The sequence below is a fragment of the Parasteatoda tepidariorum genome, chromosome 1 (assembly GCF_982258835.1).
Source record: "Parasteatoda tepidariorum strain Cologne lab strain chromosome 1, Ptep-v5.0, whole genome shotgun sequence".
Lineage (NCBI taxonomy): Eukaryota > Metazoa > Arthropoda > Arachnida > Araneae > Theridiidae > Parasteatoda > Parasteatoda tepidariorum.
The window spans coordinates 99,262,564-99,278,245 of NC_141755.1; the positions used below are offsets into that span (position 1 = coordinate 99,262,564).

A 15,682-nucleotide genomic window follows, 5' to 3' on the forward strand; every position below is an offset into this window, starting at 1 on the left:
TGCTTTCTCGAGCACAGATTTACCTAATAACAAATTAAATGAAGTGTAATTACGTTTCTCCTATACTAATTAGTACTATTTCTCTATTAATTTTTCTTTTCAATGGATAAATTAATATTTTTTTAATTTCAATTGCTGTTGATTTTAAATTATTTAGTTTTATAGATTCGCGTTTTAAAAGCATAACTGTAAACAAAATGAACACGTGGTTTCAAATAAGTTTAGAAATACTAATTTGGTGACGTAAACCGTCAATGCTATTATGCTTATACTAACTATTGAGTTTATCTGACTTAACGAATAAAAAAAATTAAATATTAAAGAACGTACAAAAAACTCTTTTTTTTTCTCAATAAGCTGGAAAATATCATTGATGGATTTCTTTAAAATATTTTGAACAAAGAAAATCGTTTGCAGTCTCATTTTTATCAATGGCGAGTTCTAAACCAATGGAAAAAAATTCCATTTTTTTAAACGGCTTTACCAAACAAACTAATTGAAAATTTCGTTGGAATTTTAAGATCAGGGGTTGAATTTGTCCCTTTTACTCTCTGTTAAAATTTAGATGCTCTTGATATTAATTTTGCTTTCTGTCTATTTCACTCTTAAGCGGATTTCATATTGTGTATTTTTCACTTCTTAATGATATTGTAGACTCTGCTTTAATCAACATAACCAGTCAAAGAAACATACTTTCTTCGACTAAACATTACTCCGTGCTCTTTTTTCCCCCTAATATTTTTATTTAATGGTGTTAGACTTTCACTCGCAAAATATTGCTAAGTAAAGCCAGAAAAATTTTGAAAATTTATAGGTCTTTCATGTTAATTTTGCTCTCAAGCAAATTTCTCTTTGCGTGTATCGCTCGTTTGAATGGTATTGTAGACAATGTTTTAATGTTTTGAACTATATAAAGAAGCGAACTTTCTCTGACCAAACTACGCTCCTTATGCACTGTATAATTTTTTAAAAAACTTTTTATTTAGCTGTTTTTTAACTTTTTATCCTTAAAATATAGAGCGTAGCTGCTTATAGTCAGGAAAATTCCGTTTTAAACTTATAGGCCCTTAATGTTAATTTTGCTTTTTGTTTATGTCGCTGTCATACAAAGTTCGCATTGCGACCCTTTCTCTTTTTAATGGTCTTGTAGACGCTGTTTTAAAGTACTGAACCAAGCAAAAAGCGTCTACAAAACCAGTCAAAAACAAGAGAAAAGCGTTCTTTGACAAAACATTTCTCTTTGTTCACATTTTTAAATTTTACTGGTTTGAGACATTTTACCGCCAAAACATCAATCGTTGCTGCATGCAGTCAAGAAAATGCAGCTTAAAATTTAGAGAACTTTTATTGTTAATCTTGCTTATTGCGTATACCGTTATTTCTCCCTTGAATTATTTATATGAGTTAAAGCTTTTTTATTGTCTTGAGATAATGATGAGATAATGCCTCTTGCAAAAAAATATTAACTCTTTATTATTAAATTGACCTTTAAATTTCCGAATTTAATTTTTAATAAATAATGGTTGAAATCAACCGAGAAATGGGTGTAATTAATAAGCAACTTACAAAATTATACAAGAATTTTTCTCGAATTACATATTAATAATTTTTTTATTTTACTTTTTACATCAGCATGAAATGCTTGAGTTTACACAATGATATAATAATTCAAACATAATTTTTCATATAAATAATCGTTCTCAAACATAATTACTTTTTATGTAAATAATCGCAATTCGTAACACAGCTAATGAAATCGTCCTCAGCAGATAGGACGCCAATAATGAAAATGGTCACAGACAAAGAAATAAAATATACAACATTGCGTTCGAAGACAATAAAATAATTTTAGTAAAGTTGAAATAAATAAATAAATAAAGAGATTATGCAAAGGTTGCTACAAAAAGAGATATGAGTTTTAAAAAACGTCGCAAATCTACGAGTGCATTGGAGTATTTTATGTAAGTCATATGAAAAAAATCTGCATTCAAACGTCGTTATATATAATGATCGAAAAAACTTTGAATCGAAACTTTGAGCTTTGTTTTGGACACTGGAAATTTTCAAAGAAATCTTTATTTCAAATGTTTATTTCTTTTTTTAAAACTATTTCTAGCATTAGATTGCATGGTTAAAAGGATGCAATCAATTTATAAGATACTCTATGTAAATAACTACTTAAAATTATGTTTTGCATTTAATCTTGAATTAACAAGTTTACGTAACGTAAAGCATAAACTTACTATTTTGACATCGGTTGCTATTGGAAATTCATTTTTCAGATTGTACATTAAACTTTGGATTTTTGACCACAAGTTTTGTGTATGAAAAATCCAAATCCATCAAAATTATATTTATCTATTCAAAAGGGTAAAAAATAGCGTCCTGAAAATTTCACAATTTGTTGCCCCTTATTTTTTATCACTCTTTTTATCGTAAATTATGCAAGAAAAATTTCGTTCTAAACGAAGAACAACGCATGTTTATAAGTTATATTTACGTTTTCTCTCACCCCTTTTGAGTCATAAAAAAAAGCTGCCTATGTCTATATCCGGTCATGAACATCCGGAAATCCTGTTTTTCCTCAAATTTTATGTGGCTTTTTTTATGTATTCTATCACTTTTACTTCAGATCAAGGTAAATAATTTTATGACAAAAAACAAATATACTAAAAACAGTATCTTCTGTTTCCGATCATTTACTGTCAATCTCTGATCGTGATGCATTAACGTGTATAGTCATGTATATACTCTCTCACCCAGAGGTTATTTTGATCACTTTTTTAGTAGGCTTAGCTTAGTCTGGGCACTTGAGAGTAAAATAGCTTTATTATCTAATATGTCTATTGTTTATCTTCCCTTAAGGTTGTTTTTCGTAGGCTTTTTCGTCACATGAAATCACGCCTTTTAGCGTATAATATGCTGTTGCGATTTCGAAACAATCGTTAAGTTGCATTTCTTTCATCTTTCATTAATTTAGCCATTTCCCTGTGTGATAATGATGTAAAGGGTGGAAAATTTAAGAAAAAATGTAGTTTGTTTTCAACTTTTTGAAGTTTTTAATAAAGAACTAAAATTTCTATAAATTATAAATTGTATAAGCATGGTAAATGATAGTTTGTGATGCTCATTCAATTGACAATTCAGTGATTTCAGTAATAGAGAGTCACGCCTTTTTGCGTATAACATGTTGTTGTGATTTCGTAACAACCGTTCATAAGTGTTAAGTTGAATTTCTTCCATCTTTAATTAATGTAGCCATTAAGATGCCAAATGCTAGTTTGCGGTGCTCGTGCAATTCAGTGATTCCGCAATTGAGAGTTCGCATTGCATCGTTTGAAATTGTAAAAATTGGCAAAAGTTGTGAATAATTTGATGGTTACAAAAATTTTGTCAATAGCAGGTTTTTTTTTAAATCAGTATTTCTTTTAAACAAAAAGAAATTTTTAAAAATAGGTTCGATTGTTTTTTAAAATGAATTAAAATTTTCACCCACTCAATTCCTAGAAAGTATAAAGCCAGAATTTCATACGGAGTTTAAATTATTCAAACTGTGATTATTTTTTCCTTGGAGGAAAAGCTTCGAAAAGCACGTTTGACGAAAATCTTATGACAATAATAATAATTATTATTGCTTTTTTTTAAATTAAGATATCTTCAGTTTTAGAAAAAAAAATCGAAATGTTTGCTATAAGTTACTTTCCCCTTTACATTTGATTATTTATTTTCATGAAACAACCGTAAAAAATGTGAGAGTAGCAAATTTAAAACTTTTGTGTTGTATTTCAGGTGGTGGAGTACTTTAGCAGATCACAATGAATACTTCAGCTGTTGATAAACTGCACCAGTACACCGTCGTTATGCCAGAAATATCCGATCCACCCTGTGAATATCCACGTGGCATGCACAGCTTGTTGATGCTACTGCAACTGGCAAGTTCTTCTACTTTATATTCCCTATCTCAAAAATTGACAAATGCATTTCACGTTGAGCATTAGTCTTGTTATAGAGTCCCTGGCCAAATTATTCGACGCACTATAAGATTCTACATAAAATCTTAATTATCAAGTGATACTATACGGCTTTATTGTTTTTACGCGACTGAAACCGGTTTGCACTTGTTTACGTTCGTGTACCAATGGGTTAAATTAGACGATTGGATAAATCAGACGATGTATTATATAAATATAGAATATTTATTATATCAAGCATTATATATGAGTATATTATAATAATTAGACCAAATTATTAGACGTGCTGTAGTGTTTTAATAATGACATGTTTTGCACGAGTTTATATGGAATACTTTTATATTTACATGTAATGGGCTTTTATTCAGGATATTTTTTATATGCTTCCCATTTGTATTTATTTTTAACGTATTGCATTACAATGTTAACCCATTGATACACGAACATAAACAAGTGAAAACCGGTTTCAGTCACGTGAATACAATAAAGCCGTATAGTATCTCCTGATAATGAAGATTTTACATAGAATCCTATAGTACTTCTAATAATTTGGCTAGAGACTGTAGTTAAACTATGTACTGTATAGGACAAGGCAAAACTGCGACAATATTACAATATTTTGTAACAAGTTTACAAGACGTAACTTTCTACCGATCACTCAAGACTAGGACTGGGCTATAAATCGATATATCGCGACATATCGATTTAACGCCTATATCGGCAAACCGATACAGCAACTTTCATTCCAAGCGATACATTAGAAATCTGATTTAAGCCGTCGAGTGAAGAAGACGATATAACGATATAGCGATACACGCAAGGACTTTCTCTTACGTTCCGATGCCAACTCGCGCTGTGGAAGACGATATTGTTTCGTTATGTTGAGACGGCCTTGACTGATGAGCGGTAGAATCAGAATCACTTTTGAGACCTTATATCGTTATATCACATGTTCGTTTTCGCACCTTCGCGATTTGAAATCGTTTCTTGTAGATTATTTTCAATGGGATTAACTTCGTGATCGCCGTCGTAACCTTGTTCTGAAAGCAATCTATTATTGAAAAGAATTTATAAAGAAAAGTTTCTTCATTAATTAGGTAGGTTTTTTATTTATTTTCTGACAAAACTTTTTTTATATTTTTAAATGTGAAAATTATCGGAAATCTAATTTAAGGCACCCATAAGGAATTAAATTACAAAGTAAATAAATTTGTTAGGTTATTTGTTTACTTTCTTTTAATTTATTAAAAACCTTTCGGATAAAACTTCTAATAATTTAATGGGCTTCTATTACTGATTTTAAATTTATAAATCTTGAGTTGTTTTTATTTTTAGAAATAAAGTTAAAACAAAACTTATTTTTTGGACATAAGTCAATAAACTTTATTTGTTCAAAAGAATTTGAAAAGTTTGCGAATTTTATTCATTTCTTTTTTTTTTTTTTTTTTTTTATCAATTATTACTTCGTTTTATTAGAGAGTAAAATCATTATTTTTTTTAATTTTCGTTTTATATTATTAGTTAATTAGCTAAATATATTACCGAATATCACAATTCTTTTGTTTTTATTTTTAAGAATTTAATTAAGAAACTTTGCCTTACTTTTTTTTTCGTTCATAATTCGGTCATTATTTAATTTAATTTAATTATTTATATGAAATAATAATAAAAATAGTGTTTAAGAAGCATTTTTTTTCTAAAATTTATTTAGCTCTTTGTTTTAAGCATACAAATAATTTTTTAACGAACTTATTTTTTAAATTTTGTTCCTATGCAGTTAGGTAAATATATTGATAAATTTCACTTTTATTTATTTTTTTATTTTTAAACTAAGAAATCTTTTGTTATTTGCGTGATCATTTTTATAAAATATAACAAAACTTGTGTTTACTTCTTCATTAAGAATTTGAACATTACGATCGAACTTAATAATTCTGTAATTATTTACGCATAATAGTACAAGCAAATATTGATTTGTTAAAAAAAGTTTCTTTTTTTAAAAAAAAAAAAATATTTTTAACACTTTGTTTTAAGTGTATAATGAATTTCTTAACAAACTTTTTTTTTTAATTTTTTTAATTTTCTTTCAATAATTTCAGCTAGATATCTTTATAAAATTCCCTTTTTATTTTTAAACTGAGAAATCTTTCAGAGAACGAAAATTTGAAATTATTACAAATCTTATGTTTACTTTTTAGTTTAAAATTCGAACATTTTTAATTTTAAACTTCGGCTTTTAGTCAATCTAACTTTTATTTTAATTAAAATATATTTTGAAATTTTAAAATCAGCTTTTGTTTAATAACAATTTTTTTTTCTTCATTAAGGGTGTTTTAGGGGTTAACTTAAATTAAGACTGCTTATACCTTATAAACGATAAAGAAGTGCAAATATTTCATTCTGTATCTACACACATTTTTTCAATAAATATTTTAAGTAAGATTTGTACATCTTAGTCAATTTATTTAATATCTTTCTTTAGCAAAACATATATATTTTCAAATTTATAAATTGATTTAAATCAATATGCGTATGAAGTCTTGATAGAAATCTGACTTTCTGTGCCTTAAAGTAAATGAAATTCAAAAATACTATATCGCGATACATCGCTATATCGCGATGCAAAACTGACGATATATCACGATATATAATTTCTAATATCGCCCAGTCCTACTCAAGACGTATAAGCTGTATAGGCTACAGCTTGGGAACATAAGAATTATAGGAGTCCCGAAACCAAAATATATTTTTAGGCACTGCATGAAGCAGTTCAAAATCCGCAAAGGCGCCCAAAACTCAAATTTCCTTTTTTTCTTTCTTTTCTTACATTGTTCAATGCTTATCAAAATCTGCAAATGGAAAAAAAAATTCTCCCTAATTTTCCTAATTCTCTAATTCTCACCGAAGCCTTTTTTGATGACCAATTTCTAAATCCATCCTCGTTCGCAAATGTCCTCGTTTACTTCATAGGAGGGCGCAGTGGCGTACGCAAGGGAGGGGTTTAGGGGTTTAAACACCCCCCTTGAGCTCAGACAAAATGGCAAAAATAAACATTTTTGTAAAAATTATGCGAGCTATTATTTTTTAAGACTATATATTTTTATGTGCCTTATGCCTACTTTTTTTTCGCATGGTATTTCTCAGAATACAGAAAAAACATTTACTATAATAGGGTTGTACTTTTGAAACCAAAATCACGTGATATATATATATTTGCTGTTCTTGGATCTTTAGGATGTCAAAAAGCAAGAATTTAACAATTTTTAATTACTTTGAGAAAAAATCACGACCTGAACTTAGTGAGGTGACGGCATCTAATACCAATGTAAGTTTTTCTGTTGTACAGAAATGTGATACTTCCGTTGAAGAAAACGTTTCTAGCATAACAAAATCTGATGAATGTGATAGTGGCCCTCAAAGTGTTACTACATTGGACTTGTTTCAGAAAATATTACATTACGTTCTTAAACTTAAAAAATCAAATCAAAATTTAACTAAACAATGTTGTTTAAATAAAAAGTCAAAATTATCTAGTTGTCTAAATTAGGGAAATAATAGTGCTTTATTACAGACTCGAATTTCTCTTAGTAGTTTCAGAAAATTATGAACACCCCCCTTGAAAAAATTCTGCGTACGCCACTGGGAGGGCGATTCAGATGGGAAATCATTTTTTTAAGCCAATAATAGGACAGATTGCCCTATCTACTTTAAATTGAATAAAAAAGCTTTTAATAAAAACTTAAAGAATGTTTGTTGTGTCCAGTAGTGTTTCAACGCAGATTTACGTTGATTGATTTTATACACAATTTGTTGATATTTTGCTGCTTTATCGAACAATAATCGAAGAAGTCCGGCTCTCCGAACACAACTAACGTGGAAAAATATTTCGGGTAGGTATACCAGAAAACCAAAATACAAGGAAAGCATCATACTCAGAACTAGCAGAGCCGCTTATTCAGATTTTATTTTTATTTTATATCCGTCGCTGAACAGCCGACCCAATTTTAGGTTTACGTCTATTATTGTTCAACTCCGTAGCTTTGTAATTTTGAACCAATCCAGAAGACAAGGAAACTCCTGGATCAGTGCCTCCAGAGGTAAGATTTGTTATGGGAACATAGAGGACTTTGATACTCGACAGATTTAACGTGAATCAGTCACCGTTTACTACACGGGGAGTCTTTGACCGGATCGAAAGGGGATCGAATCCACGACCTCTTAGACATGGGTCCAGTACCATACCAACCAGGCTATCCCGACAGTTCGCTCTTGAAAAAAGTGAAAACGGAGTTAAACATATAAGAACTCCTTTGCCTTCAATAACTTAAGGCCAGACCAAGCTTAAATCCAGCTAAGGCACCGAAACAATACGTAAAACTGGACATTGAAAATACATAATGCTTTAACTTGGACAAATTTTCGATACAACAATTTATTTAAAGAGCTTTTTGATTGTGAAAAAAAGATTTGAAAGGTTCGAATTATTTTGCCCATTTTAAAATCTTTTATTTGGCCATTTTCAAACCTCCAATGACATTAGGAAAATTCATTGAAGCGTTATGAGGCTTAAAATTTATTTTGTTTTCTCCTTAAAGAGAAATTGTTAAGCTATGAAATTCAAACTGCTCAACCATAACGAAGTTGTGAAAAACAGCTATGGGAATTTTTTTTAAACATCTGTTGCCGTTAGTATCGTTGCCTCACTTATTGCTTTTTTTTCTCTCTTCGATTGGATAGTAATCTTTGCAATGAGCATTGTAATAAATCTACCAAAAATCAAGTGAAGGCCATTATGTACTGTTTTTAACGTAAAAAAGGGCAAACATTGCCTAGAAGTTACTCATATTTTGAAGGATATCATTATTATGTCACAAAAGTGAAAGTTTATGGCAATGTTATATGCGTTTATGATCTGCATCCGTAGTATTGTGGTTGGTATAGGAAAAAAATTAGTTTGAAAAACAAATCATAATTGATGCTTGAAAGAAGTACAAGTGTTGAAAGTGAATAAGCATCTTAAGCAATATAGCATTGAACTTATTTTGCATTAAATACAAAATCTTAAAAAAAATCATTAAAAAATTATAATAAAGAATTCATTCTCATACTTAATCATGCAGGCCATGAACTGAATTCTCAAAAAAAAGGGTGTTTCGTTTTGATCATGTGAGGTTAATGTTAAAGTATGTTAAATTGTCATATCTGGTGCATGCAATGTGAACTTAAGCAGATACTAGATCGCAGGTTGGACTTTTTAGTGTGGTTTTGAATTGACCATGCACACTGAAAATAGTGAAACTCGCAACCTTGTAATGTCAAATTTAGTTCATTCAATTGACAAAAGATGTCAGCTAAGTATACAGATTTTTATTGCCAAACAATATGGAACTACTCTACAAGGGAAGAATTAAATACATGATCGATAATAAATAAGATAATCTTTTCAAATTGATTTTATGGTCTTAATTATATCTATGCAGATTGATTATTTCATTGTTTTTTTTTATATCCATTATTGTCATTACAAAAGTATTTTTCCAAACCGTCGGCAGAAAAACAATGCTGCAGGAATCTATATCGGTGTACACTTTGAATTTCACTTTTGATAATATTAGAAAAAATGTTGCTTAGACTTTCCGACGGCAAATTTAACGTCTAACGTAACGATAATATTTTCGTTAACTGTCGGCTGACAATGTGTTAAAGGCATCTAGACGAAGAAAACTTTTGACAACGCTAAGAAAGAATGTTGCTGAATATACGATGTTGCTAATGTTTTCGATGGCTAATTTAACATCTAACGTAACGATAATACTTTCGTAAACTAACGGCTGGCAATATGCTAGGGGCATCTATACTGAAAGGACTTTTGACAACGCTAGAAAGTATGTTGCTAAATGTACAATGTTGCTAATGTTTTCGATGGCTAATTTAACATCTAACGTAACGATAATACTTTCGTAAACTAACGGCTGGCAATATGCTAGGGGCATCTAGACGAAGAAGACTTTTGACAACGCTAAGAAAGAATGTTGCTGAATATACGATGTTGCTAATGTTTTCGATGGCTAATTTAACATCTAACGTAACGATAATACTTTCGTAAACTAACGGCTGGCAATATGCTAGGGGCATCTAGACGAAGAAGACTTTTGACAACGCTAAGAAAGAATGTTGCTGAATATACGATGTTGCTAATGTTTTCGATGGCTAATTTAACATCTAACGTAACGATAATACTTTCGTAAACTAACGGCTGGCAATATGCTAGGGGCATCTATACTGAAAGGACTTTTGACAACGCTAGAAAGTATGTTGCTAAATGTACAATGTTGCTAATGTTTTCGATGGCTAATTTAACATCTAACGTAACGATAATACTTTCGTAAACTAACGGCTGGCAATATGCTAGGGGCATCTAGACGAAGAAGACTTTTGACAACGCTAAGAAAGAATGTTGCTGAATATACGATGTTGCTAATGTTTTCGATGGCTAATTTAACATCTAACGTAACGATAATACTTTCGTAAACTAACGGCTGGCAATATGCTAGGGGCATCTATACTGAAAGGACTTTTGACAACGCTAGAAAGTATGTTGCTAAATGTACAATGTTGCTAATGTTTTCGATGGCTAATTTAACATCTAACGTAACGATAATACTTTCGTAAACTAACGGCTGGCAATATGCTAGGGGCATCTAGACGAAGAAGACTTTTGACAACGCTAAGAAAGAATGTTGCTGAATATACGATGTTGCTAATGTTTTCGATGGCTAATTTAACATCTAACGTAACGATAATACTTTCGTAAACTAACGGCTGGCAATATGCTAGGGGCATCTAGACGAAGAAGACTTTTGACAACGCTAAGAAAGAATGTTGCTGAATATACGATGTTGCTAATGTTTTCGATGGCTAATTTAACATCTAACGTAACGATAATACTTTCGTAAACTAACGGCTGGCAATATGCTAGGGGCATCTATACTGAAAGGACTTTTGACAACGCTAGAAAGTATGTTGCTGAATATACGATGTTGCTAATGTTTTCGATGGCTAATTTAACATCTAACGTAACGATAATACTTTCGTAAACTAACGGCTGGCAATATGCTAGGGGCATCTAGACGAAGAAGACTTTTGACAACGCTAAGAAAGAATGTTGCTGAATATACGATGTTGCTAATGTTTTCGATGGCTAATTTAACATCTAACGTAACGATAATACTTTCGTAAACTAACGGCTGGCAATATGCTAGGGGCATCTATACTGAAAGGACTTTTGACAACGCTAGAAAGTATGTTGCTAAATGTACAATGTTGCTAATGTTTTCGATGGCTAATTTAACATCTAACGTAACGATAATACTTTCGTAAACTAACGGCTGGCAATATGCTAGGGGCATCTAGACGAAGAAGACTTTTGACAACGCTAAGAAAGAATGTTGCTGAATATACGATGTTGCTAATGTTTTCGATGGCTAATTTAACATCTAACGTAACGATAATACTTTCGTAAACTAACGGCTGGCAATATGCTAGGGGCATCTAGACGAAGAAGACTTTTGACAACGCTAAGAAAGAATGTTGCTGAATATACGATGTTGCTAATGTTTTCGATGGCTAATTTAACATCTAACGTAACGATAATACTTTCGTAAACTAACGGCTGGCAATATGCTAGGGGCATCTAGACGAAGAAGACTTTTGACAACGCTAAGAAAGAATGTTGCTGAATATACGATGTTGCTAATGTTTTCGATGGCTAATTTAACATCTAACGTAACGATAATACTTTCGTAAACTAACGGCTGGCAATATGCTAGGGGCATCTAGACGAAGAAGACTTTTGACAACGCTAAGAAAGAATGTTGCTGAATATACGATGTTGCTAATGTTTTCGATGGCTAATTTAACATCTAACGTAACGATAATACTTTCGTAAACTAACGGCTGGCAATATGCTAGGGGCATCTATACTGAAAGGACTTTTGACAACGCTAGAAAGTATGTTGCTAAATGTACAATGTTGCTAATGTTTTCGATGGCTAATTTAACATCTAACGTAACGATAATACTTTCGTAAACTAACGGCTGGCAATATGCTAGGGGCATCTAGACGAAGAAGACTTTTGACAACGCTAAGAAAGAATGTTGCTGAATATACGATGTTGCTAATGTTTTCGATGGCTAATTTAACATCTAACGTAACGATAATACTTTCGTAAACTAACGGCTGGCAATATGCTAGGGGCATCTAGACGAAGAAGACTTTTGACAACGCTAAGAAAGAATGTTGCTGAATATACGATGTTGCTAATGTTTTCGATGGCTAATTTAACATCTAACGTAACGATAATACTTTCGTAAACTAACGGCTGGCAATATGCTAGGGGCATCTAGACGAAGAAGACTTTTGACAACGCTAAGAAAGAATGTTGCTGAATATACGATGTTGCTAATGTTTTCGATGGCTAATTTAACATCTAACGTAACGATAATACTTTCGTAAACTAACGGCTGGCAATATGCTAGGGGCATCTAGACGAAGAAGACTTTTGACAACGCTAAGAAAGAATGTTGCTGAATATACGATGTTGCTAATGTTTTCGATGGCTAATTTAACATCTAACGTAACGATAATACTTTCGTAAACTAACGGCTGGCAATATGCTAGGGGCATCTATACTGAAAGGACTTTTGACAACGCTAGAAAGTATGTTGCTAAATGTACAATGTTGCTAATGTTTTCGATGGCTAATTTAACATCTAACGTAACGATAATACTTTCGTAAACTAACGGCTGGCAATATGCTAGGGGCATCTAGACGAAGAAGACTTTTGACAACGCTAAGAAAGAATGTTGCTGAATATACGATGTTGCTAATGTTTTCGATGGCTAATTTAACATCTAACGTAACGATAATACTTTCGTAAACTAACGGCTGGCAATATGCTAGGGGCATCTAGACGAAGAAGACTTTTGACAACGCTAAGAAAGAATGTTGCTGAATATACGATGTTGCTAATGTTTTCGATGGCTAATTTAACATCTAACGTAACGATAATACTTTCGTAAACTAACGGCTGGCAATATGCTAGGGGCATCTATACTGAAAGGACTTTTGACAACGCTAGAAAGTATGTTGCTAAATGTACAATGTTGCTAATGTTTTCGATGGCTAATTTAACATCTAACGTAACGATAATACTTTCGTAAACTAACGGCTGGCAATATGCTAGGGGCATCTAGACGAAGAAGACTTTTGACAACGCTAAGAAAGAATGTTGCTGAATATACGATGTTGCTAATGTTTTCGATGGCTAATTTAACATCTAACGTAACGATAATACTTTCGTAAACTAACGGCTGGCAATATGCTAGGGGCATCTATACTGAAAGGACTTTTGACAACGCTAGAAAGTATGTTGCTAAATGTACGATGTTGCTAATGTTTTCGATGGCTAATTTAACATCTAACGTAACGATAATACTTTCGTAAACTAACGGCTGGCAATATGCTAGGGGCATCTAGACGAAGAAGACTTTTGACAACGCTAAGAAAGAATGTTGCTGAATATACGATGTTGCTAATGTTTTCGATGGCTAATTTAACATCTAACGTAACGATAATACTTTCGTAAACTAACGGCTGGCAATATGCTAGGGGCATCTATACTGAAAGGACTTTTGACAACGCTAGAAAGTACGTTGCTAAATGTACGATGTTGCTAATGTTTTCGATGGCTAATTTAACATCTAACGTAACGATAATACTTTCGTAAACTAACGGCTGGCAATATGCTAGGGGCATCTATACTGAAAGGACTTTTGACAACGCTAGAAAGTATGTTGCTAAATGTACGATGTTGCTAATGTTTTCGATGGCTAATTTAACATCTAACGTAACGATAATACTTTCGTAAACTAACGGCTGGCAATATGCTAGGGGCATCTAGACGAAGAAGACTTTTGACAACGCTAAGAAAGAATGTTGCTGAATATACGATGTTGCTAATGTTTTCGATGGCTAATTTAACATCTAACGTAACGATAATACTTTCGTAAACTAACGGCTGGCAATATGCTAGGGGCATCTATACTGAAAGGACTTTTGACAACGCTAGAAAGTATGTTGCTAAATGTACGATGTTGCTAATGTTTTCGATGGCTAATTTAACATCTAACGTAACGATAATACTTTCGTAAACTAACGGCTGGCAATATGCTAGGGGCATCTATACTGAAAGGACTTTTGACAACGCTAGAAAGTATGTTGCTAAATGTACGATGTTGCTAATGTTTTCGATGGCTAATTTAACATCTAACGTAACGATAATACTTTCGTAAACTAACGGCTGGCAATGTGCTTGGGGCATCTATACTGAAAGGACTTTTGACAACGCTAGAAAGTATGTTGCTAAATGTACGATGTTGCTAATGTTTTCGATGGCTAATTTAACATCTAACGTAACGATAATACTTTCGTAAACTAACGACTGGCAATGTGCTAGGGGCATCTATACTGAAAGGACTTTTGACAACGCTAGAAAGTATGTTGCTAAATGTACGATGTTGCTAATGTTTTCGATGGCTAATTTAACATCTAACGTAACGATAATACTTTCGTAAACTAACGGCTGGCAATGTGCTAGGGGCATCTATACTGAAAGGACTTTTGACAACGCTAGAAAGTATGTTGCTAAATGTACGATGTTGCTAATATGTTCAATGACTAATTTAACATCTAACGTAACGATAATATTTTCGTAAACTGTCGGCTGGCAATGTGCTAGAGGCAGCTAGACGGAGAAGACTTTTGACATCGCTAGAGAGTATGTTGCTAGATGTACGATGTTGCTATTGTGTTCAATGACTAATTTAACATATAACGAAAAGATAATATTTTCGTAAACTATCGGCTGGCAATGTGCCAGAGGCAGCTAGACGGAGAAGACTTTTGACAACGCTAGAAAGTATGTTGCTAAATGTACGATGTTGCTAATGTTTTCGATGGCTAATTTAACATCTAACGTAACGATAATACTTTCGTAAACTAACGGCTGGCAATGTGCTAGGGGCATCTATACTGAAAGGACTTTTGACAACGCTAGAAAGTATGTTGCTAAATGTACGATGTTGCTAATGTTTTCGATGGCTAATTTAACATCTAACGTAACGATAATACTTTCGTAAACTAACGGCTGGCAATGTGCTAGGGGCATCTATACTGAAAGGACTTTTGACAACGCTAGAAAGTATGTTGCTAAATGTACGATGTTGCTAATATGTTCAATGACTAATTTAACATCTAACGTAACGATAATATTTTCGTAAACTGTCGGCTGGCAATGTGCTAGAGGCAGCTAGACGGAGAAGACTTTTGACATCGCTAGAGAGTATGTTGCTAGATGTACGATGTTGCTATTGTGTTCAATGACTAATTTAACATATAACGAAAAGATAATATTTTCGTAAACTATCGGCTGGCAATGTGCCAGAGGCAGCTAGACGGAGAAGACTTTTGACAACGCTAGAAAGTATGTTGCTAAATGTACGATGTTGCTAATGTTTTCGATGGCTAATTTAACATCTAACGTAACGATAATACTTTCGTAAACTAACGGCTGGCAATGTGCTAGGGGCATCTATACTGAAAGGACTTTTGACAACGCTAGAAAGTATGTTGCTAAATGTACGATGTTGC

General features: G+C 32.3%; 1 protein-coding gene across 2 annotated transcripts in view; it reads left to right on the plus strand.

Annotated features, from left to right (window-relative positions):
- Nucleotides 1-15,682, plus strand: part of LOC107439670 (uncharacterized) — a 71,927-nt gene that overhangs the window by 39,589 nt on the left and 16,656 nt on the right. For both annotated transcript variants that reach the window (XM_043054345.3, XM_087149452.1), the window contains exon 2: nucleotides 3,790-3,932. In XM_043054345.3, coding sequence (XP_042910279.2) covers nucleotides 3,816-3,932 — 117 coding nt within the window. In that variant the 5' untranslated portion in view covers nucleotides 3,790-3,815. The remainder of the gene's footprint in view (nucleotides 1-3,789; nucleotides 3,933-15,682) is intronic.